Below are 26,339 nucleotides of genomic sequence, written 5' to 3'. Positions count from 1 at the left end.
TGAAAAATTCCCTCTCGATCAACTATAGCTGGCGGTGCTGATATATGTGTATTCTAATATTGGAGAAATCTCCCTGCTGTCAGGATACAATAGCGATATTATGATAGAAAAAAAATGACTCAATTCCCTCATCCACACTTGACATGGATGGGGGAGTTAAGTCATTTTCTTTTGTTCAACCCACTGATTGAACAAAAAAAAAAAGACTTGTGTATAGCCAGCCTTAGGTGTATAAAAAAAAGTTCGTTAGAGGTGCAAATGAAGACTTATATTATTATTTAGTAGAACATGGCCAGATTTTCATCTACAGTTTATTGTGTAATACCTAGCAACTTGGATTGACAAGATATTTTAAACGAAATATTTTTTAATATGGCATATTGGTATCATGGTAAGAAGCTGAAAGAAACACTTGAAAAAAGACAAAATTAGGAAGATAATGTTTTCTGGAAAATTCTGCATATGTGTATTTCATTGTTTAGTTTTACAAACAAATTTACAACAAGTACATAATAAATATATGTTTAAAACACTGATTTGTAAAGACAACAAATTAATTTATTTTGTATGTACAGAAAATGGAGTCTGCTTTAAAGGTAAGGGTTTTTTTAAGAAGAGTATTCATATTCTTCAGCACTACGGCGGCCAAAATCCATCCAGCCCATGTAATCTCTGTCATTTATCCGGTGGGTGGGATCAATGACGGGTCTGTTTGGCAGAACAGCATACCGTCCAGTAGAAGAACCTGCTATAAAGCAAAATATCAATCAATCAATCAATCAAGTTACTACTAATCAAACACTATCTGTATCTCTTGCAAACAACTAATATTGGTTACATTTAAAAGGTCAATTTGTCTTTTTTTAAATACACTGGGAATTATGTTGGAAATATCGGCACCTCTATTTCTAGCTCCACTCACCTTCTACAGTGATTAGGACTGGTCCTCACTTTCTGTTTTGGATTGTTCCTATATTGTACATTGTTAAGAATGCAATGAGCCACCAACAAAGTAACAAGGAATAGCAGGTTATTCACCCTATCATCAATCATCCATGGATGAAAGTGGTTTTGGTAAACTGTATGGCCCCTTTCACACTGACGTTCAGTTCAGGCCCGCCTGTCAGTTTTTCAGGCGGACCTGAACGGGTGCTCCATAGAGCTCTATGGAGCGTCGGATGTCAGCGGTGACATGTCCGCTGACATCCGATCCGAAAAAGTGTAACGGAGGAAAAAGCTATTTTTCCATCCGTCTGCGGATCGGATCGGGTGACGACGGGCACTGCGGTCCGTCATCATCCGATCTCCCATAGGGGAGAGCGGCGCTGTGACAGGTCTGTCCCTGCGCAGGGTGCAGAGATGGACCTGTCCTCTTCCTGCTCATCGGGGATCGACGGAGTGATCCCCGCTGAGCATACGGATATCCACTGGGCGGATCAGAACTGATCCGCCCCGTGTGAAAGGACCCTATATTTAAAGTGGCAAATTAAGGGATCTATGTAAAAAAGAACTTTCTGTGAGGATGTCTTGAAGTGGTTGTAAAGGCACAAGGTTTTTCACCTTCATGCATTCTATGCATGAAGGTAAAAAACCTTCTGAGTGCATCAGCCCCCCCCCCCATAGAAATCACAGCCAGTGAGCCAATCAGAGGTGGCAGGTACCCAACAGGAAGGAGGAGCCAGGAGGGTTGGCAGGGGACCCGAGAAGAGGAGGGTCTGGGCTGCGCTGTGCAAAACCACCACAGGGAGCAGTTAGTATGACATGTTTGTTATTTTAGAAAAAAAACAAGGCTTTAAAATTGCTTTAAGCATATGCACAGGCACCAAGAACAATTGCCATATTGTTTGTAATATGATAATCTCCTGTGATTGTCAGCTCAAACTAGTGGCCATAATAAAGTATTTTTCTGAAATACTTCAATCAAAAAAAAAAAAAAATGCGAGAGATAATCATATTACAACAATACAGCATTCATTTGGGGGGCCTTTGCGAGAAATTAACAATGGCGATTTTTCTACACATAGACCACAACGTGTTTGGTATAATTAGTATGTTGTAATTTGACATGTTTATTCAATAAGGTGAAGAGAAACTGCTCATTTTACAGACCTATGTTTAAAAAAATACAATCTGATTGACATGAGTTATTGCACTTTTGATTGCTTTACTGCCTAAGCTTACACATATACCAGGAATTTTACGCATTGCAAAGCATATGCTTCTAGTTATAAACCAAGTACTGTTTATTAGCATATGTTTCCATGAATCTATGAAACATTGATTAAAGTGTACATATGGATAGAGTAGGGAAGGGTTAAACCCCCTATCAGGGTATGTGTCTGTTTTCTGAGTACCATTGAAAACATTTCCATTTACTTTCTGTCCAAGAGATACGACAGGAAATTAGAGGAAATGTCCCAAAGTGAGGGGAATTTACCCTGTTAGACAGCTATCCGCCAACAGTCCCGATTGGACAACTGGACTTCTTTCTTCTGGAGACAACTCTAAAATGTTGCATTTCACCTCACTTTCTTTCTCATTGACAATGGCCATAAAATAGAGAAGGTGAATCTCCTCAATGAGGACAAAGAAAACAAGAAAACCTAACATAGGGTCTAACCTTTTCCCTACTTTACCAATGACAAAAAGGTTTTCCCTAGATATACACTTTAATTCATCATCTTTAGAGCTGGAAAGCCTTTATGCAATAAAAAAAAAAATCCGAAAACCTTACAATAGATAGTACTATACCTCAAGGATTATAACTATATTCATAAGTAAAGTTAATGTCACGTGACCAGCATGGAGCCCAGACTGAGGTCGTCATACACCTTCTTAAAGAGTTTTGCAGAGATGTGCAACTTCCAGGATCTTTCCCTTTTCCATTTCATGTCTAGCTAGCTAATCCTTTGTTTGTAGTAGGATCAGCTAGACCTTGTACAAATAAAACCTCTGTTTTTAATACAAAGTCTTGAAGGAGTGCTGGCTATTTCTTTGATTTTAGATTCACATGGAGTCACCTTCTAATACTGACTTTGAGCAGCGCTGTGGGACATTATGTTAAATGTTAGGTTTTTAGCATTGACTGTGCCCACCTGGCATCTCTCTATTTGTCCTTCTGAGCAATGAAGAGACAGAAAGTGATAGGAGACCCAGAATTTTACAGTTGTCCATGGAACAGGAGGCAAGGGGAAATCTTCCAATGGAAATACCTATTTTAGTAACATCTTTCTACGTGATCTGCCTTCACTTTGGAAAGATTTCTACTCACATCTGTCTCCAGCACAGAAAAGAAAACTGACGAAATATAGAAATATCCCCAACAAGATTTAAACAAAAAAAAAAAAAAAAAACAAAGATTCAAACTATTCTCTACTTTATTTAAAATAATAAAAAAAAGCTTGGACTGCAGGTCCACTTTTGCTATATGACTCAAAAGATCACAAAATATAAATTGCTGTTTAAAAAATAAAGCTTCTATTGATGCTGTACTTCAAACGAGTATTCTGACAGGTTCACTTAGAATTACTATTGTATTTATAATTTATATTATGCATTTTACAAGGATGTTCTACTTTGATAGAAGAAACAAGAACACAATAAACGATTTTTAAATAATGGTAATTACTTCAATCAGGTTGAAACATTCTAATCCTTGTAGTTGTGGTTAGATAATAATAGCTTTTGTACTGGGCCAAATGGAACAATCTTTTTTTGTGCAATCTTTTAGCTTTAGGTTGTCAATAAGTTGCATGACAAGCTTAAAGTGACAATAAACTATTCTTTTTTGTTTTTAATCTATTGTTTGTATTCTTAGCTCTTAACTTTTTTTTTTTTTTAGCTGCTGTGATCTTACCTTCTGTTAGAGGGTGGCTATGTTTTTGCTCCATGGTCCCACTGCATGTAAGAACATAGCCAACCCCTCTTGCCTCTTGCTCACTCCTGACATGGACTAGGGACTATTCATGAAAAAAATATCAAAAGGCCATTAACTAATGGATATGTATGAGTATTTTTTAAGGATATTGTTTAGAGTCAATGTAATCAATCTGCTTAGATATAATGGAACTTTTTATAGCTTATCTAATTACTCACATTTACATTTTCATATATTCAATTTTTTTTAATGTAGTATATTGTACAATTAGACTGTAACATATGTGGCCGGTTTTAATAGTGACAAATTTGAACATTAGGCCCTCACGCCTTGGTGCTTAGCAGTGGCAGGCCATCCATACAGGGTGCAAGGGCACTGCTCCCTAATCCATGCGACCGCCCCCTAATCTATGTGATTGGAGACAGAGGCTCTAATAGGCCTCAAAAAAGGGTCCCACTGAGCTCACCCACTTGTGTGAAAAAAGCAAATTAATATTTTCCATTGTCTTCCTGATTATCCTCCCGGCCAATCAGGAAGTGGGTCCTGAGACCCATCACCCAATTGGCTGAGAGGAGAAGCAATCCTATTGGCTTTTATTGGAGGGAGGAGACGCAGAGGGGAGCACTGCCCACGACCTAGATGGGGTAAGTGTGGGGCTGGTTACCGACCGACTGGGGGGGTGTTTTTTTCTGATGACCCAACCGACTGAGGGGGGTAGCTGTGGGTACATTGTTTGCCATCCCCTCCAAAAAATATACCACTAGCTGCCACTGGTTAATCATACCTAAACTCCCTTGCAGCATGATTCTGTGAGTTAAAATGAGCATGCCATAACAGGGTCACTTGTAAACAAAGCCCACGTTGTAAAAGAAGAACATGTATACTCACCTTTCTGGAGGCCCTCATCAGGCTCTTCACTGCTCCCTACCTGCAGCTCAACACTTCTTGGTTTGTTGAATATCTGCTCTACCTACCCCCCTCCAGTGAATGGAACTATAGCATGGTGCAGAGGGAGCCCGGAAATGTTGAAAGAAAGGTAAGTAGATGCTTTTTTTATACAACATGGGCTTTGTTTACAAGTGAACCTGTGGTGGTTTAGGATATGTCCCCTGTGCCTAACATCCTAACATGTGCCTGTAAAGAATAATAATAAAGAAACATTCAGATTCTGCCTGAGCAAGGAGAGTTTCATGATATATGAAGACAGCAGTCAAAAAGCAAATAAAACAGTGAGTACAAGAGAAGCTCTTATGAAAAGTATTGTTCATTAATACAGTGCATACCAACCAATCAAATAGCAAATGCATCATACACACAAACCAAAGCACAAACACACATATAAGGGAATAGGAACTCAGCCTTTACTGATAAAATAATCATTTTTTTAGGAAAATCATTATAAAAGGTCTCTTTTTTTTTTACTCCCATCCACCAAGTAAAAGTGCATGAATAGATTAAAAAAAAAAAAAAACTCTAAATCAAACAAGCTTCTTCCAATGGCACCTCGGTGAAGTTGACTTCATTGGGTCTTCTGGAAAAGCTCTGAAAAATCTCACAAGAAGACCCTCCCATACTATGCAATTTTTTTTTACTGGTGGAACACTTTTTCAGGTCCCCTCTGATTTCAGTGAAGGGCATATAACCTGGTTAAAGAACACAAGAGCCCATATGCTCCATGGATACCAATCCACATATGTGGTGCATGAGAAACAGCAACTCAGCCTTTCCTGGCAGGATAACCCTTCAAAAACTTTGGCTGCTGATACTGCATTGTAAGTATGATGTTGTAGTGTAGGGGCTCTTTTTTTTAGTTTTGAACATAATTATAAAAAAAATACCATAATGCTATTGTTAATGATTACCATTAATATTATGGAAATGTGTCACATAATAATGCCAGTTTTATCAGTTTTTGAAAGTACTGCCTGCATCTGTCAACCATAGGCCTGTTGTACCATTAGTCTTGTTGTTGTCAGTGATATATAACACAACCATGTAAAGAAAGGGAAGCCTACTGAAACATTACATTCTACAGGAAGAATTAACCTTACACAGACATACTGTTGTATATTGGGTGACTATAAGTATAAGTGGCAGGTAGACTGAAGAATACCCTTCTCTGAAGGTCTCAATCTGCTACTGTAGTGGTGAAAATACAAGTGACCAGCCAGCACTGCAAAACGGTTTTGTGATTTCTTAATGGGTCCTGCTGACATAAGTGGTGCCCGGAAAGGCTTTAAAGGATTTTGAACATCAGAGACAATTTACAGTGGAAATAAACAAGCTAGCAAACTGTATTTGCATTGGTAAACATCAAGTAAAGTTGGTCTTCCTGGTGACTTGCCCACCCATATGCCTTGCCTTTATGAGATTTGTTCTACACGATTAATACATTTTGCATGAATATTATATTCCATACTGTTGAAGAGATCTTGAAATATAATATTGAGCAAAAGCAAAATACCTGTAGTGTACTGGCATCCAAAGATACAATAGTTGCTTCTCTGGCAGCTGTATACTTCCTTGCCTCTCTACTATTTTAGGCAATGTCAAACATGGAACTCCCTGTATCTTAAATGAACTTGACATGCATAAATAAAATATGTTTTTGTTGCATGTTCCCTGCTGTTAATCCAGCGTTATCATCTGCTGTAGTTTCTGGACAAAATAAATTCAGCATCTGTTGTGTAAACCTCTCAAATTCACTAAATGGCTATGTTTATATTTTAAATTTTCACTGTTGGCATTACCTATACTGTATTATATTTGCCAATTACTTATACACCTTGGACAATATTTAGTTAGGTATTTTAAATTCAAAGCAACAAACTATACCAGTTAAATGGATTAGGAAAATGGAATAAGAAGTTAAATGGATTAAGAAAATCCATCAGCCTTCTATACAGTTTATGACTTTGGTCCCATATGTAATTCACTGCTGCGATCAATGTAATAAGCAACACTACAATTACCCTGTTGTGTTCATTTACTGCAGTGGTAAAACTGTTGTAGTTTTACAACAAAAAGCTTTGCACATGCATTTCAGTTAGCTCCAAATTTTTGGAGGCTCTGGAGCAGTTTAACCACATGACTAGAAGCTTATATAAGAAAATGATTCTGGACGGCTGCACTTCCAAAAGTCCTTTTATTGAAGCTTCATATGAGTAGTTGACAGATGGAGCAGGGGACAAAAAGGTAGACGTGTTTTGCGCAAATATTAGCGCTTAGTCATTACCATCACAACTAGAAGTTTACTTAGGGGATGAATGCTACTTGACATAAAAAAATAATAGACATGAAAAATAATAACAAGCATTATTTTTTCAAACACTAAATCTGAATTCCAGGCATATAAAAATTACATAAATGATTACAGCTCCGTAGTCATTAATACATCATTAAATGTATTTTTTAAGTAGTTTCTATTTATTGCCTTTCACAAAGCAAATGTATAATTTCCTAACAAGTGATCCTCGGAGGAAAAAAAAGCCTTAAGAACATTCAATCTGAAGAGTTAAAGAATTTGTAACCAATAGAGAAAATAGCTTAATACTATAGGGTAGGAGCTTTCGACCAGAAGGGGAAATAATATTAGGGAGAACTTAGCACCATGCACAAAGTGTATGAACATTCCGGTTCTCACCACCAACAATGTAATGAATTACCTAATGTAGGGGGTGAACTGCTACACAAAATGGAGGCAAAACTCCTCACTTTACCATAGGTGAACTGCTGCTCATCTTTGAAAGGGTTTGAGTTCGGTAAAGAGTTTTGCTTCAGCAACATTGTTTCAATTCTGTATAGCAGTTCACCCTTTGCAGGAGCTGATTCATTACACTGTCAGTGGCACTGGCAGTGCAGGAATCTCCATACACTTTGTACACAGTGCAGAAGTATCCCTTGTATTATCTTTTCTTCTGGTCAAATGTTCTTAGTGTATAGTGTTGGGCTATTGTCTCTATTGGTCAAATGTTCTTTAGCTCTTCTGATTGAATGTTCTTAGGTTCCTCTTAAAGTGGTTGTAGGTACCGTTAATATCTCCTAAACTTGCACCGTTTAGGAGATATTTACTGTATCAGCATGTGCTGACGTCATCGGCACATGTGTACTGAAGAAACGGCTTTCTTGTGCAGTTTCTTCAGCTGCTGTGCCTTTCCCGGCGGCTCCCGCACAAATGCACGGGAGTGATGTAATCGCAATTTTTCGGCCAATCACAGCTCTGGAGCCTGCAATACCCGGAAATAACTCCAAGAGACATCTTGCCTGCCACAGGGGTGTGCTGTGACTGCTGTGGAGGCTTCGATCTAAGGTAAGTATTTAAAAATGAGCTAGTATGCTAGGCATACTAGTTCATTATGCCTTTGTCTTGCAGTTTTTTTTGTGGGTTTACAACCACTGTAAGCCATCAATAGATGAATTGAATTTTGGCCAGTTCAGCAGGGACCAGCCAAGATAATATCCATCTATGGTGAGGCTGGTTGTACTGAAGTCGATCAACCAGCCTGTTGGATTTTTTTTGCATGCACTTACAGCTTTACCTGCTAGCGGTGATTATTGTGTTTGGCTGACAGGGAAGGCTAAACATCGGCAGAGCACAATATGACTGCTGAAAGAATTTCTATCAACACTGACTGTGTTGATGGGGAAAGTGAACATTTTTTTTTCCTGCAACCCGTGGTTGCAGGAAAGAAAATTGCATCAGCTATGGCTTGTTTTAGGATTATGTGTTACATTTGTCCTCAGAATGGCAACAAAATAAACTGACAATTCACACATACAAGCATTTTGGGTATTATTCATGATGTTTACTCAAATGCAGAAACGCTTACAAAGCAAATATTTTTTTTTTAAATCCTGAAGTGTGTGCAGGTGATGCTGGGCTGTCTGCTAAGAGAGCCCAGCACTAGCTCTGCACTTTATGGCTGCTCTTAAGGCATTATGGCTCATCCAGCTGCACGTATAATTTGAGATACTGCTATTAGGGCTGTAATCAAGATGTAAATCAACTACTAGAGACAATAAAGAACTTTCACCTTCTGGCTTCAAAAAAATAGCAATGAGATATATGCAATATTTCATATATACCTGGAAAAAAATGAATTAATTTAAAAAGTTATACTTTACACCTGAAGATAAAATATGGAAAACACTATAAATTCCTTAAATTTCATGGTGAGAGCTTTTCATCACTGTACAAGTAATCACATTTGTTTGCTGCAGAATAAATATATGCTAGCAAAAAATCTACATCAAACCTGAAACAAAACCAATCAAACCTCTAAATCCAGCTACTTATAGCCACTAATGTTATTTATAAGATCTAATCCTTGTATTCTTTAGCTGACCATCATAGACCTACTGTAGATACTATGTTTAATTGTATAAACTAGCCTTTCTCAACCTTTTCAACACAGAGGAACCCTTGAAATAGTTCTCTGGTCTCAGGGAACCCCTGCTAAAAACTAGAAATCTACAACTCATGATACATTAATGTGATGGTCAGTGGGAAGAATGTTCCTTACACTTGTGGTCATTGGGAAAATTACCTCCTTACAGATAGCTAAAAAGATCAATGGAGTCAGTGGGAACTTATCTGAGAGGCAGAAATTGCCCAATTCTGAAGGAACCAATAGCAACCTTTGGAGGAACCCTGGTTGAGAATCACTGGTATAAACAATACTCATTGTGAGTAATTATCTGTTACGTACTTTAATATATCATGTATTTAACTTAAAGATTGTGTCTCAACTGTTTTTTTCATTACCAGCGCCTAGATTTTTTAGTCCCTGTCTTTCTTATTAAGCCTCGAGGAAAAGCCTGTGTACATAGAATCCATAAGTTGTCAGGGGTGTCAACTTAATATCTGTCATAATTAATTAGCAATAAGGATATCTCACATTGAATAGCTTGTTTCTTTTGGGTACTAAGATGTGCCACAGGAATAAATTTAATAAATGAGGACGCTGAATTCATTTGCTGCTTTTGCTTTAGTTTATTTGGCCCAGGAAATGCAGGAACTGAGAGGTCAAGTATATACATTATATAACCATAACTCCCAGCTGTCCCTGATTTTGAGTGACTTCCCTTCATTTGGAACAAAGTCCCTCTGTCTCTCTTCTCTCCTTGTTTGTCCCTCATTTTGGTCTAATCTTTATATTTTATAAAAAATGTACTATGTTTTTATCAAAAACTGTTTTCCCAGTGCTAAACCTTTCATCCAATTTCTAAATTGCTGTATTTGTAAATTCCAAAGGCCAATATAAAGGAATAGTAGTGGTAAAAAAGCATTTGTGGGTTTAACCAATCACTTTTTTTGTACGATTCTCCTTTAAGGGGGGAAAGGCAGGGTGTGTGTCCTACGCCTACACATTTTTAGGTGTCCCTCATTCCCATCTCAGAAAGTTGGTATCACTACCATAGTAAATTTACACAGAAGGATAGGAGTTGAGGTGGGCTATACTATGAGTGATAAAAAAAAGTGTGTGGGAGGAGCCGCTATTTCCCTAGCCTTTAGCTTTGCAAATGATTGACAACATGAAATGACATAAATCGCAGTAATATAAAAAAATATATATTATAGTGACATGATTCATAAAGTGCTAAATCAAGAACATAATCCAAAGTGGTAAAACATTTCCTTTAAAACAGTTCTTATAGTCTTTAAATATTAAATCTTCAATAAAACAAGATGTGGGAGACCATCACCAGCGTTAGCACATCCAAAAACACCCCAAAGTGTGCAGTAGGAATTCCTACTGACCAGAAAACCATGACCCCTTTAACTAGAAAATGGGTCAATTTGCGCTTAGTAGTTGGGTCATGGATCCTGTTTATTTTCCCTCTAAAATGGATCAAGAATAACTCCTCCTCTCCACAATAAAATTGCATTGAAATGAGAGAAGAAAGGAGACCAATAGTGTGATACAGTTTATTAAAACTTAGTAAAAAGTATAAAAATGCTTGCTTATATTTGTATGTGCCTCCCCGTCACTTCGGATAGCCCACATTCAAAGTAGAAGGGAACCACTGCCGCCCTGATCATGCTCAAGGGCTGGCATGCATTCCACTTGCCGAGTATCAGAACCAGAAGCCAGGGACCAAGACGTGACGTCTGCAACATCATCAGAAAGTGGCTGTTTGGCCGGCTTTTGTCGGACGTGCATGCCGTAAAACCAGCAGCCAGCCAACTCCCGATCAGTGTTCTCAGCCAATGGCAGTGCTGATCAGAGTGTTCTGGCGGGGGCCTCCCCTGTCAAAATATATAAGCGCTCAGAGGCTAGATTGCTGAACTAACCTTGCATGGTTAGTACAGCGGCTCCAGAGGATTGCACAGAAAAAAAAAATGTAGTGTGTACCCACCTTAAGGCTGGGTTCACACTATTGCGAATTGGGTGCAGATTTCACCACATCCAATTTGCATGTCAGGAGATTGTGAACGGCTCTCTATGAAGCCAGTTCACAAATCTCTGGAGTGGCTCCGGTGCGAGCTGCACAGAAGTCCTTTGCATCTTCTGGTCTGTATCAAGTTTGAATTCGGACAAAAATTGGACCTGAAACGTTGAACAGGGACGCCCTAGACCCCTGCTGTGAGCCGCTCTGTGTGGCAGTGTGAACCCAGTCTTATGCCACGTACACACGACCGGACTTTTCATCAGCAAAGGTCCGACGGAACAAATCCATCAGACAATTTGATCGTGTGTGGGCTCCATTGGACCTTTGCTGTCCAAAAGTCTGACAGACTTTAGAAATAGAACATGTTTCAAATGTTTCCCCTCGAACTCCGCCGGACCCAGTTCCTATAGAGAAATCCGCTCGTCTGTATGCTAGTCCAACAGATGAAAACCGACGCTAGGGCAGCTATTGACTATGAACTTCCTTATTCTAGTCCGGTTGTACGTCATCACGTCGAATCCGTCGGACTTTGGTGTGATTGTGTGTGGCTAGGTCCGTTCATTCAGAAAGTCCATCGGAACGCCGCCGAAAGTCCATCGGGAAGACCGTCGGACCTAGTCTGCTGGAAAGTCCGTGTACGAAGAATGAGAATAACTAATAGATTTCCATTCTTCCACTATTCATGTCATGCATGACTGCTCTGAGCCACTCCGTTCTCTAGTGTGAACCCAGCTTTATTCTCGTTGTAGCAATGCAGGATTTTCAATCCTTGCAGGTAAATAGAGCATAATCATTTGATTGAACTAGGCTTCCTAAACACTAGAAAAAAAGTGCTGTCTGTGTAAGTTAGTAAATGCCAGAAGGCACATGGATACAAGGAAACTATTATTTAATCTGCATTCCACACACTACAGACTAGAGATTGCTCAACTGCATTAAAGGTTGGTTAATCTCTGTTAAAGAACATATATTAATATTTGTAGTGGATATAGTGAGGAAGGCAACTAGACACATCTGGGTTTTTTCCAGTGGTTAAAGGGGTTGTAAAGCTTTGTTTTTTATTTTCTAAATAGGTTCCTTTAAGCTAGTGCATTGTTGGTTCACTTACCCTTTCCTTCGATTTCCCTTCTAAATGTTTTTTTCTTTGTATGAATTTCTCACTTCCTGTTTCTCCTCAGTAAACTTCACACCATCATCTGAGCGGTGTTTGGTCAGCCAGAACAGCTTACTGAACAGCTTACTGAGGAGGAACAGGAATTCAGACAAAGAAAACAAAGAAAAAAAACATTTAGAAGGGAAATTGAAGAAAAAGGTAAGTGAACCAACAATGCACTAGCTTAAAGGAGCCTATTTAGAAAATAAAAAACAAACATTTACAACACTTTTAACTCAAAAGCTGAGTGCTGATCACTTTTCTATACAGATCAATACATAGATACCCACAATCTGTTAAACATTCCTCAGCACTTTTCCCTGTGCGAAGAGAACATTAACCTACCTTCTGGTTTACAACAAGAAATGTGTATGTGTGTGCACTCCTAGTTAGAAGGCTGTGCTATCACTAAAGCCCCATACACACTATCAGATTTCCTGCTGATTGTTGTCTTCAGATTTACCAAAACCATGTAGTGTAAGGGCCTGCCTGATTGCATACAAATTTAAACTCCTAAGGTTTGACCTCATATTATAGGGTTTTGGTAAATCTGAAGGAAAAAATCAGCAGAAAATCTGATAGTGTGTTAACAGCTGCTGGTCTACACCAATGATTGGAAACCACACTGATCATCATGATAGCCAATCATTGTGATCACATATGTTTGTTTACAAACAAACCTTCTGGCTTCAATTGTCTATGTGCCTTGCTGAAGCAGGCATGCTGCAGGTGCACCTGTGCAATTCAGTAAATTAAAATATTAATAAAAAGTAGAAACATGATTTCAAACTGTTAGGCCGCGTACACACGCGGGGACTGTTCGCTGAAACTGTCCGCTGAAACCAAGTTTCAGCGGACAGTCCGCTCGTGTGTGGGCTTTCAGCGGACAGTTTCAGCGAACAGTCCGCTGAACAAGGTTTTTCGGAAATTCCGAAAAACTGTCCGCTGAAACCTTGTTTCAGCGGACAGTCCCCGCGTGTGTAGGCTTGTTCGTCAAACAAAGTTGCGCGCATGCTCAGAAAGGATTTTCACGCCGAAAGTTATAATGCAGTGTATAGGACGTCGTATTTTTCGTCCCATCGTACGTGCCGTTCACGTCATCGCGCACGGTTTCAGCAAACTGTTCGTCCGTCGTGTGTGGCCATGTCCGTCCATGCTAATTTTGAGCGGACTGTTTGCCGAAACTGTTTGACGGACAAAGTTGGGCGAACAGTCCCCGCGTGTGTACGCGGCCTTAAGAGAAACAGTAGTGTAAAAAATATTTATGTATCTAAGCACTATTGTCAAGTAAACCAACTAATACTGACACATTTGGTCTGGGCATCTAGGTTGTATTAAACTCAAAGGCAAACATGTATTATATTGCAGCTTACCAATTATTAGATGTGATGACCGCATTTGTTTTATTTTTAAGGCTTTCTTTCTTTCTTTTTTAACAGATGATCCAGCCAGTAAGTCTATTTCTTTTTAAAAGGATATGCTGTCCTACAGATATAGCAGTTAGTGGTATGAGACAAACCATTTACCACTGTCAGGAGGGCTTAGAATGATCATCTTTTATTTATTTATGTAAAAAAATTATCCCAAAAGGATACCTGCTCATAACACGTTTCCTGGAGTTCAGCTTCAATTTGCTAGTGTATCTAAATCTGCTAGCACATCTAAAATGCCCTTTCCCTCACATGGCAATGCTGCTGTCTATAGGTGCCCCTTCATCTAGAGTGCCGGCACTCTAATACAGGTGGTGTGTTACTGCCCATATCACCAGGTGAAAACAAGGAAAAATACCTAAAAAAGCCTGCAATGTGCATGTAACCTGCAATATAGTACTTTTTTTGGTTTTGGGTTTAATACCACTTTAAATCCCTTCTAGTCATGAGAGGTTAATGAAGTCCATATGAATTGCAGGTTACTCTCGGAATATGGAAGGCATCAATATTAAAACTATTTAGGGGATTAAAAAACATTAGCTGTACTAATGTCAGAAGCATTTGTGCAAGCTGAATGAAATATTACTGTGATTTTTATGAGATTAATCCCTCTATCATCAGTTCCACCCAATGGCCAAAATTCAGTATAGTTTTCTGATTGAGGTATTTTAGAAAACTATACCCCATTGTGGCCACTGGAGGGCATGGCATTGGCAGCACGGGCAAAATTACGGTAACATTTTATTCAGCTTGCATGAATGCTTCTGACATTTGTGCGATGAATGTTTTATATACTAATATGTTTTATATACTAATATAGACTAATATGTAGATTTGTTGAACTGCTGTTAAGCTGATATTTAGATTATATATTTAAATAAACAAAGTCAACCTTTAATACATTGTCCTTTGATTTGAAGTTGGATTGCTGCATGAATGGAAAACATACATTACGGAAAATCTTCTATAGAAGTTTGTACAGCACTATGGTGAGGTATTATATCAACTTTATCACATATAATTTACTGAATGTTTACATTTTCTGAACATATGTCTTCATTTTTCAAGGATGCATTTAAAATGGAATTAGACTGATGCTGCCTTCTATGAAAAAATAAGTTGAGTAGGGGTGAAAAAAAATAATGTAATTAATATTTCTTGCTAAAAGCCCTCATAGTCTCCCATGAAAAATATTTGACTTTCATTTAAAAAAAAACAGTACCTTTAAACAAAACTAGTTAGGCAGTAAAAATGGCATTTTTTCACTTGTCTCCTCGAGCAATAGCACATCTACTCATTTCTGATAATTAATACATTTTCACAATGAAACAATCTTTGAATCAAAAACAGTATCAGTATGCACAATATCTCCATCCTCACCATTTCTCCTCTGATGACTTTGACCACTAAGGAATTGAGCATGAATTAACAATGAATTCTGTAACTTCTACTAAACCTCATCTTATTTTAATGACATGCTTTAACGAAGAACATTCACAATAAATGAATAATCAGTCTACTTGTGCTTCCTTGTATGTTCATCACATTTTATGGCTGCATACCAAAATTCAAAAAGAAGTTACCAAATGGAGGGGTACACTAAGGGACATATTTAGAAACAATGTCATTATGTGACATTTAGTGATAAAATGAAATTTAGGATTTGCCATCACTGACTTGCTTTTAAAAGTGAACACTTCATGCCTATCTTTCTGATCCTAGATTCACTATGTCGTAACGTATTGACTGGCCCCATGTCTGCCCAGGTTATGGCTAGGATGACAGGCCTAGGACCCGCATCTATAAAACAAGTCAACAGTAGTAGCTTCCATATTCTGCACTCAACGGTCCATTTATAAGTTGATCAAACCCTTAATTGGATGGCATTTAGATGGTAAATCATAAAATACTATTTCCACATTTTGTTTATGCTTTGTTTTGGCATCTTGGTGCTACTGCTCCCCTCCAGCCTCCTTTAGACCTGTAGTCTTTCAATTCCTGCCTACATGCACTTACTGAAGCATCAGTTGCTCGTCATTGCTCAGGACCCGTTTTAGTAGTGCAAGGTTTTTTGGCAAGGCTGTTTTGACTCTCCATCAGTGTGCTTGTGACAGGATCACAGCACAAAAGCACAATTAGGAGATGGTGCCACTCTACAACAGGAAGTGCATGACTAAGGATCTTCATGGTAGGATCAGTAGCCATTCTTTTAATAAAAACTGTCTTTTTAAAATGTTTGAAAGAAGTTTTGAAATGACATTAACTAAAGCTTATATGAGTTTTTAGTTGTTAGATAAAGTCCATTCCGGGGCAAAATATAAACCACCATCTTCTCTTCTCTCCCACTCCCCTCTAACTCCTCCAGCATGTATTTTTTTCTTACCTTCAGAAGCAAACTCAGTTAACTCTGCTGTCTGGATCCCACGTTGTTGCTATTTCCAGGTGCAGGAGACTGCTAGGACAATGCTGTAGACATGCTCAGGCTGGCCAGTTCCCAACACTCCCTTTGTGTTGATATCACTTTTCCTCTGGATCCTGAGAGATCCCCACCACTAAACTGCCAATAGGAAGTGTCCACATCACCCATGCAGTGACATGGGCACCCAAAGATGGAGAGAACAATCGGGCCTGGAGAATCATATGACCATGGCTTTAAATAAGTAAAAATTACATTAAACTTTTTTACAGGCAGCAATCAGTTAGCTCGGAGTAAGTGCGTGTGTGTGTGTGTGTGTGTGTGTGGGTGGGGGGGGGGGGGGGGGTAATGGGCTTTAGGACATCCTTTGCCCTGGGAGCTTTATGCACATTGTTAAATAGTTTTCTGAGATCACTGCCACCATAAGCATGAGTTTTAGAAGTGTAAAAAGTGGCATAGGAGTGGTACGATAGGCAGTATTGAAGGAAAGAATATCAACTGCTGAAGATAGGACATAACATGCAAATAAGCATGTCAAGTTCAGATCTGAACATGGGACCTCCGCGGTGACTGGCTGTAGCTTTGCTTACTGTGCCAGATGCTGGGCAGCTCCCTACCAGATCATTTGGATCCCCTGTCTTGCCTTGTATCTTGTTTCTGGTGAACCTTGAAGCCTTTGCTCCTCACATGAACTACTTGATTTCAGCCATGTCTCTGTACTTTCTGTTTGCCAGATTATTGTGCTCTTTCCAGCTGATATCTTGTTCCTTGCATACCTGCTGATGGCTGCTGTCCTTTACTTTGCTACCACTTATTATCAACCCTTGCTTTGTTCATTGACTACACTTCCATCTGATCCCGTCTAGCTACTACTTGTTACTGACCTTTCAGTTTGACTAAGATTCTGCTTCTTCCCTACCTTTTTGATCTGTCACCTGACACTGTTTGCCCACTAGTCAATCCAGAGGGCCATGACCTGTCATAAGCATGCAGCAAAACGCATCTCAACCATTCAGAGCTCTGTTGAAGAATAGTTAGTGCTTAAACCTTGTGCCTCAGGTGAGCCTGTGTCATCCGCTAGGGGGATATGCTTCTATATTTCCAGCTGATTATTTTTAAGCCTCTCTACTGCTACAACCACTGGGACCCAAGCCTGGTCCTTGACCTTGACAAGGGGCCTATTTAGAAAAGTGGAAGAAAATTCACTGCTTTTTTATTATAAACTTTTTTTTTATCTTTAGCCTGACATAGTTATTATATAAAAAAAATACAAGAATAGCAGGGCATAGCAGTATATAAACATATCAAGTGAATTATCAGTTTGCAAAAAGTTCACAGATAAATCCAAAGCTGGAGAATGGATTGGAAAATGCATTTGGTCCTTTAGATCCTGGTGATCAGAGAGATCCATCAGTTGAGAAAGAAAGAAAGAACATAGGGCACAAACCTTGTGCAATAATCAATTTTAATAGTATATTTCCTAAAACACTTAGAGTAGAGTGATATTTGGAAAGCACGTAAGAGACAAAGGGATTCAGCAGAATTAAGCATAACAATCCATGGCCAGTGGTTAGGATCAGCAATGAAAGGTCAGCCAGCAATAGCATCTGCAATGCAGGAACTGCTAAGAGTTGCCAAGAATGCAACGTCCTTAGTTTCCTGGGTGGCCTTGGGAAAAGAAGTGCTTCTGGAAATGTTGTTAGGTGACGCGTTTTGGGGCTCTGCCCCTTTTCCAAGCCTAAATAAGCATGGCGGTAGGAAAATTCCCTTGTAAACAGTGTATTTGCCCTTAGTATATCAACTCCAATGTCTCAAAATCTGTTTAGTGCTGCATCCATTGTGATAACTTGGGATAAAGTTCTTGGGTTGTTGAAAAATATAAACAAGAAACTGGTGAGTGGATTAGTTATTTTGGTCTGTGGCAGGGAAGAAAAAAACCTAAAAAGGTTTTAGATGATGTTTGCAACAGAGACTAACAAAAAGGTTGCTAGTGCAAGTAATGGAAATATTTGCATGGTTTCCAGGCATAACGCTTGTGATAAGGTTAGAAATTTGGCCATTCAAGAAAAGCCTAAAGTAGAGCTGCTGCTTATTAGAGGGGATAGGAAGAAAGGAAAAAAAATGAAGTATTTCAGCATTATATATGAATGCATATGCCTGTAAAGACACATCCAAACAGAGAAGGCTAATTAGCAAACTTTGGTCATCTGGCATATCTATGTAAATTCCCAGGAACAATTGAGACCAGCTCTAGGTTAAAGGGATGACACAGTTGACTTCCTTCTATCACAGCCACTAAGATTAGTGGGCTTAAAATGGAAATGATGAGGTGAAATTAAGAGTTTAAGATCTATTAAGTCTAGATCTAACAGTAAAACTGAATAAAGATGGCTAGTTAATACACCTGAAAAAATATTCAAGAAATGAATTAGCTGTATTGTTAATAAGGGAGGATGTTCCAAGTTGGGTTGGATTTTTTATTATTATTTTTTGCTTCATAAAAGACAGAGTGCAAAAATAGTTCTGTCTACTTAATGGCAAAGGAAATTTTCGATATTAGAAAGTTAAGTAGTATATAGAATTCAAGAGGATAGAGGCACAAAGCAAACCTGTGCTTGTATGTGTTTAGAAAGATGGAGATGCAGGCTCCTCTTAATGAAAAAGTGTTAGATTTCTGCATATCTGCATCTACAGGTCCATACTTTTAATGTCAGGATCCTTAAAAAATCTACAGTACATAAATGTCCTTAGTCATCTAGGTCCTAGGACAATGACTCAAAATATAAGTTCATCCAAAAAAAAAATGTCAGTTTTCGATAATGCTGAAAATGTAAACATTTGTAAAATCTATTTATGTTATCTTTCAGGGACTCTGTTGGTGAGATATTAATGCTTGACTTCTCTAGTCTGCCCACCATTTGTGGCCATTATAAGGGAAGGGGGGTCTCATGCTACCTGCTGGATTTATTTTATTTTATGAAGAATGCAACAGGAGTTGCTGAAACATGGTAGGTGGGATCACTGAAATTTCAAGTCGGACAGGAACAATGTCAGGAACTATGGCAGGGATATCTTACTGGTGAAGTAGTTTTTCATAACGGCAGTCCAGCTATACATCCAAACAGCAGTTAAAAATGAACAGAAATTGATGGAGCTTTGTCCACGTTTACTTGTATGTTTTGACATTCATTTTATCTGAAGGCATAGCCTGAAGGTAAGTTTTGATGGGTTCCTTATTTGCCATACAGTCACACATTTTTCCTCAATACACACTCAGAAAAGTGGCTAAATTATGTGACTGCCATATAAATAAACATATAACACATTTTGCCTCTTTTTTACCATGGAAAAATTTAGTTTTATGGTATTTTTTGAGAGAAAGCTGTCAATCCAAAAATCATCTAATGACCTTCACGTTCCAAGGAATGAAGAAATGACATGGGAGACAACTACAAGGGTCAATACATTGAATGGGGCCACTGAAAGAGTCTTTCTGCTGTAAATTTGTATATATATTCTGCTATAATAAAAATCCCTTAGTCTGTTGTAGTCTGTTAATCTGTTGTAGCACCCATTGTGTAAGTTGTACAGCCCTATAGACCAAATAAATGAGCTTCTTTAGTCTGGCTAATTGGTTTCTCTGTCCACTGGTTATAACGGACAGAGTTTTCACAGAGCTACTGTATATTAATGTTTAAATAGTTCATCTTTCTTATGTGCTACATGTTTGTATGTATTATTGTACGTACCTTAATAGTTAAGACTAAAAGTGTAAATGACCCAAAATCATGTTTGGTCTTTAAATTAACAACTTTTGTCAAAAATACTGTATTTGAACATTGCACATGTACACCAACCAACTGTAATTAGTAAGTAGCTCTCTAGCTGATATTAATATGGCTTATTTATGATACAGTTCTCCTGCATTATCTCGGAAATAGTCATGGAAATTGGCATGGTGCAAAATAGAATTTTACTGACTGGCATACCAAAAGAAAAAAACAGACACCCCTTAGCCCTTGTACACACGGTCGGAGATTCCGACAACCAAATCCGTCTGAGTAATTCCGACGGATTAATTCCCAGAAGAGGTCCGGAAGTGATGTTGCATACACATGGTCGGACAAAGTTGTAGGAAAATCCGATTGTACATAACGTGATGACGTTATTTCGTTACGACGGGACTACGTTCAGGCTAGTAGCCAATAGCTTTGGTCTAGGAATTTGATCTGAGCATGCGTGGCACTTTGTCCGTCGGAGTAGGCTACACATGATCGGAGTATGTCCGATCGGAGCATTTTGTTGGAAAATTTTACCGCCAAGTTGGAAAAGTTGGTCCGTTGGATATTCCGACGGAAACAGTCCGATGGAGACCACACACAGTCGGAATATTCGACAAAACGGTCCGATAGGACACATTCCGTCGGAATCTCAGACCATGTGTACAAGGACTTACTGAAATAAGCTTCTACTGGAGCCTTTAGACCAGATTTTCTCAACTAGGATTCCTCCAGAGGTTGTTAGGGGTTCCTTGAGCAATGGGCAATTTTATACCTCTCAGATAAGTGCCCACTGACACCACTGAGCTTTTTAGCTATCTGTAAGGGAGTAATTCTTCCCAATGTCCACAAGTGTAGGGAGCATTCTTCCCACTATCACACTAATGTAGCAGGGGTTCCCTAAAACCGTAAAGTTATTAAAATGGTCCCTCTGTGTTGAAAAGGTTGAGAAAGGCTGCTTTAGACCAATGCATAACCAAAAAGGTTAGGTATTATAGTATGTGATATGTATTTGTATTTCCTCCTTTTTTGAAGGGTTCTAGCTATAGAACCAGATAGTTAACCTTTTTTTTTATTAAAGATGACTTCTACTGAATAGGACAAAAAATAGTGCTACATCTTTGTGCTTGATTTGGTGATCTTATGCTCATTTGGGCCACTGAAGGAAAACCTCTTTTAACATGAAAATATAGTGTGAGTTAGGTAAATCTGTGGAATATGATACAAAAAGTCCCATCTTACCTTTTCTGGTCTGCAGATATTTAGCCAACATTGCTCCAATAACAGCTTTTTGGTCACTATTTCCGTCAATGCGCTGAAAGGGCTTTAATTGGGCTGAAGAGGAGGCACGGATATGTCGTGGGTGCTGTAATATGTTCTGCTGTTCTATTTCGCGAGCCCCAGGGTCTTCATTCATAGAGCCCGCTGTTTGCTGTCCCGTGGAGCTTGCAGACAGCACAGCAAGTAGTACACAGATGCATATTCCACTGTACATTGCTAAAGGAGAATTGAAATACATTTCTTGTTACTTGGTTTAATTATCAACATAATTACATAATATATTTTAGAACATATCTACGTGATTTAACACATCAGTATTTGTTGCTTGAGAATCAGTAACCCAAACTTTAAAGATTTGCATTATTCAGAAAAACTCTCAAAAAGTCACATTAAATTTGCACCCTACAAAACACTGTAAGCATACACTAGATCAAAAAAACATTGTGTTAAGATGATAATGAATCGTAAGTAAATTATGACAATAGAATTCTGGAACAATAGAGTTAACACACAATATGGTAAGGGGGTCATATATCATTATGGCACAGAAGTACAAATCTACAGTAATATACAGCTGACAACAGATATTTGTATTTATTAGTTACAACTAATAGTATGGCTAAGAAGTCTGTTTGTATATGTTTCTTTTTCACAACTTGAAAAGTAGGTTAATTGGCTCCTGTCTAAATTGGCTCTACTATATGTATGCATGATATGAGATATGGACCTTAAATTCAAAGTGACTTGAAGGCAGGGACAGATGTAAACGGAAAATATGTAAAGAGTTGCATAAACTGTTAGTCCATTATAAATACTGATAATAAATAAATAAGTGAATAAATACATTTTTCCTGAATATCTGAAACCATGATTTTACTTTGTCATGGGGAAGATACATGGCAAGCGCCAAGTTTGTGATATGTACAAAGAAATGGAGAGTGTGGATGACCACTATCATGGTATACTTCCCAGTGACCTCAATATGTTAACTTTGAGCTATTTCCATCATATCATGATAAAGCTTAGCTGATTTCTGAAATCATGTTACTGCCTGCATAAAAATAGTTTCCAGCTGAATTAATTCAGGTAACAATGTTCTGCTGTCAAAACATGCTTGTAGTTCTATAGTGCATCCAAAAAGTGTAGACACTTGACATTAAACTGAATATATATTTCTCTATAATTTGATAACCTAAAGTTAGCATTATTGTCCAAGAATTTGAAATGTATTCATATCATGTATCATGTAAACTAAACAAATGTATATGTATTATGTTTTATGCAACTAAAAAAATAGTGTATATATATATATATATATATATATATATATATGTAAAATTGTATATCTATATATACCTATATATCTATCTATCTATAGCTATATCTATCTATCTATCTATCTATCTATATATATATATATATATATATATATATATATATATATATATATATATATATATATATATATATATATATATATTGTATATACAGTATATTAGAAAGCATGTATAATGTAAATAAATGTATATATTATTTCAACAAAAAAAAACCAAAAAAACAAACAAAAAAGGCATGTTTATTATGTATTATGTCTAATGTAAACTAAACAACTGTATATTAATAAACAGAAAATGTGTACATTTATTATGTACACTAAACAAATATATATTTATTATATATTATATAAACTAAAAAAAAAAAAAATACATTTATTATGTATTATGTAAACTAAACACGTGTTTAAAGACAGTAATGAAATCCAGCAGGGGCTAATTCATTTGAACTGGAGAAAAGAGCATAGAAAGAGTTAGAATTCTAAGGTAAGGATAGGTGATTGCTTACTCTGGGCAACAATTCCACTTTTACTACCATTTCCTTTCCACCTGTTTTATGAAATCAGCCCCTGTGCTGTCATTTTCTTTTTCTTTTGCTGTACATGGAGCTGTCAGTGCAACTCGCTTTCTAACATGCAGCAAAATTTTACAGCTGTAGAGGAGGATGAGAATTCTTATTAGAAGGTACCATGGTGTTAGAGTAATAGGGAGCTGCAAGGTGTGTCTACTCAGCATCACCAAGGGGAAGCAAGAACCAAAAGCAGTCCTGATCTGCCATCCCTATCTTGTTTCTCTCTGCAGGAGCAGATCTCTGATAGTCTGTTATAACAGATAGTACAGGCATATCCCACTTTTAAGTACACAATGGGGATTATTTACTAAAGCTGGAAAGTGCAAAATCAGGCTCACTTCTGCATAGAAACCAATGAGCTCCTAACCCCAGCTTGTTCAATTAAGCTTTGGTAATAAAACCTGGAAGCTCATTGGTTTCTATGCAGAAGTGAGCCTGATTTTGCACTTTCCAGCTTTAGTAAATAAACCTCATTGTGTACTGAAAAGTGGGGTATGCCTGTAGAATTATTATTTTTTTCAATCAAGAATAACGTTTATTAAACTTTTCCAAGCAAACACAACATACACAGCCAAAATGCATGACCATAAATGATTTTCAGAGGGTTTTGGAATGTTTTAATGAGCTGAAAAATGTCTGTTCTCCACATCACAAAGAGGAAACAAGGATCCAAAGCCAGCCCTGATCTGTCACCTCTGTCCTTTGTCTCACTTAACCAGCAGATCTCTCATAAACTATTATAGTAGATGTTAGAAAGTATTAGGGAGCTGCAAGTTTTCTGTCCTCAGCATCATCAAGGGGAAGACAATATCAAATGCAGCCCTGATCTGTCATTCCTGTCCTATGTCACTTTGCATGAGCAGATCTCCAATAGTTTATTATTGAGAACATATAAAAGAAGTATTAAGGAGCCGCAAGGTGTCTGTCCTTAGTGTCACTAAGGGAAAGTAAGAATCTAGTACAGTCCTAATTTTTCATCCCTGTCCTGTGTCACTCTGCGCCAGTAGATCTATGTTATAACAAATGTTATCAGGTATTAAGCAACTCCAAGGTGTCTCCCTGCAGCATCACCAAAGGGAATTAAGTATCAAAGACAGCCCTGATCTGTCATCCCTGTCCTGTGCCACTGTACAGGATCAGATCTCTGATAGTCTGTTATAGCAGATGTTGGAAAGTATTAAGGAGCTGCAAGTTGTCTGTCCTCAGCATCATGAAGCGGGAGCAAATATCAAATGCAGTCCTGATCTGTCATCCCTGTCCTTTGTCACTCTGAACCAGCGGATCTCTGATAATTCATTATAGCAGATGTTAGAAACAATTAAGGAGCTACAAGACGCCTTATCTCAACATTACCAAGGGGAAGCAAGGACCAAAAGCAGTCCTGATCTGTCATCCCCGTCCTGTGTCAGTCTCAGCACGATCAGATCCTTGAGAATCTATTACAGTAGAATATAAAAAGTATTAATGAGCTTCAGAGTGTCTGTCCTGAGAATCACCAAGAAGAAGCAAGGACCATGTGCAGTCCGGATCTGTCATCCCTGTCCTGTGTCAGTGTCAGCACGATCAGATCTGTGCTTTGTAAAGTACTTTCCTGCAAAGGATGAGTCCGGAGTCAGAGTCGGGCGATCAGTCCACACTTTACCTTTCACACGATAGTCTGTCTGTCTGTCCGCCTGGATAGATCGGTGTGAGAAGTTATGATGGAAGCCCATGTGGAGTAATCAGAGGAGATGCTGCTTACCTTTCAGGCAGGAGGTGCTTTCCTAGAGGCAGGCAGGAGAGGGCAGTGCTCAGGAGGTACTGTGCGCCTAATGCCCAAACTGTCGCTTTTATAGTCGCCCTGACTGTCATCTGTTTGCACAAGCTGACGCAAACGAGGGATCACCACATGTTCAACTGGATGGCATCAGGTCATAAGAAATTCATTTCACTTTGAGCAAATCGGAGTCCACAGATCGCCCGTCACTGTGCTGGGCTCTCTCTTTTATTATCTGTTTATTTCACTTTCTTCTCTCCGGTAAACACACATCATGTCCTATTTACATGCACTGGGCAGCCATCCTGAGATGACACTTCTCATCATCTTCATCCTCCTCCTCAATGACAGTTCAGAGACCACATCGCTCCATACCATGTACCGCATGGCCATTCATTCATTAACGACTCCTCTCCGATGATCACACAGTGCTAGAATACAGATCACTATACTATATTCTATATAAACTATACCCTTATTATCATCCCAGACCTGACATGGTTTAATCTCAGCTCTACAGATCTAATGCATTCATATACCCTTTTCCTAGCATATAATGACCTGTCTGGGAAATAGATGTACTATATAAATATGTAAACAACTATCATCAAAGTACTATATGATATACATATACACATCCCTTATTTAAATGTGTACATACAGCTACCCGGTCTGAATTACATGCATTATACAGTATATCTATTAGTCTGGGTGTCTTTAGTGTCTGTACAATATGTGTCGACCAACAGTACCAGCTCACCTGTCTCTCTTTAGTACTAATATAGACCAATGAATCTGTCATTCCTGTCTTCCTGTCATTTCACAAAAGGCAACTACTTAAACTTATCCAGGATGTCTGCCTGTCCCCAGTATCTGTCCTCCTATCTTTAGTACAGTGCCCTTATCTAAAACACGTCCTTAGAACATGTTATATCTAAAATACCGGTCCTCAGTATCTGTCCTTCTATGTAGACTGGTAGAGTACCTGTTCTGTCTATAACACCCATCCTCAATATTTGTCCTTCAATGTAGAGTACCTGTTTTGTCTATAACACCCATCCTCAGTATCTGTCCTTCTATGTGGAGTACCTGTTCTTTCTATAACACCCATCCTCAGTATCTGTCCTTCAATGTAGAGTACCTGTTCTGTCTATAACACCCATCCTCAGTATCTGTCCTTCTATGTGGAGTACCTGTTCTTTCTATAACACCCATCCTCAGTATCTGTCCTTCAATGTAGAGTACCTGTTCTGTCTGTAACACCCATCCTCAGTATCTGTCCTTCTATGTGGAGTACCTGTTCTGTCTATAACACCCATCCTCAGTATCTGTCCTTCTATGTGGTGTACC

At 38.4% G+C, this 26,339-nt stretch overlaps 1 protein-coding gene across 3 annotated transcripts; it reads right to left on the bottom strand.

Annotated features, from left to right (window-relative positions):
• Positions 1–293: 293 nt before the first annotated feature.
• CCK (cholecystokinin) lies at positions 294–25,424 on the bottom strand. 3 transcript variants are annotated; one of them, XM_077491549.1, is made up of 3 exons: positions 25,277–25,424; positions 21,290–21,544; positions 294–745 (listed from the first exon to the last, which is right to left on the bottom strand). In XM_077491549.1, exons 1-3 carry the CDS (start codon positions 25,380–25,382, stop codon positions 609–611), a joined length of 498 nt encoding a protein of 165 aa, XP_077347675.1. In that variant the 5' UTR covers positions 25,383–25,424; the 3' UTR covers positions 294–608. The 3 variants fall into 3 exon arrangements, with proteins under 3 accessions (XP_077347675.1, XP_077347674.1, XP_077347676.1); XM_077491548.1 differs by having other exon boundaries at positions 294–748; positions 25,277–25,418; XM_077491550.1 differs by lacking the exon at positions 25,277–25,424 and adding an exon at positions 24,876–24,982 and having other exon boundaries at positions 294–748.
• Positions 25,425–26,339: the final 915 nt, after the last annotated feature.

This window comes from Lithobates pipiens, unplaced genomic scaffold, assembly GCF_037356315.1.
Source record: "Lithobates pipiens isolate NorthernLeopardFrog02 unplaced genomic scaffold, aLitPip1_a1.2 Scaffold_19, whole genome shotgun sequence".
In the NCBI taxonomy this organism is placed as follows: domain Eukaryota; kingdom Metazoa; phylum Chordata; class Amphibia; order Anura; family Ranidae; genus Lithobates; species Lithobates pipiens.
This window is presented reverse-complemented; position numbering and strand designations above follow the sequence as displayed.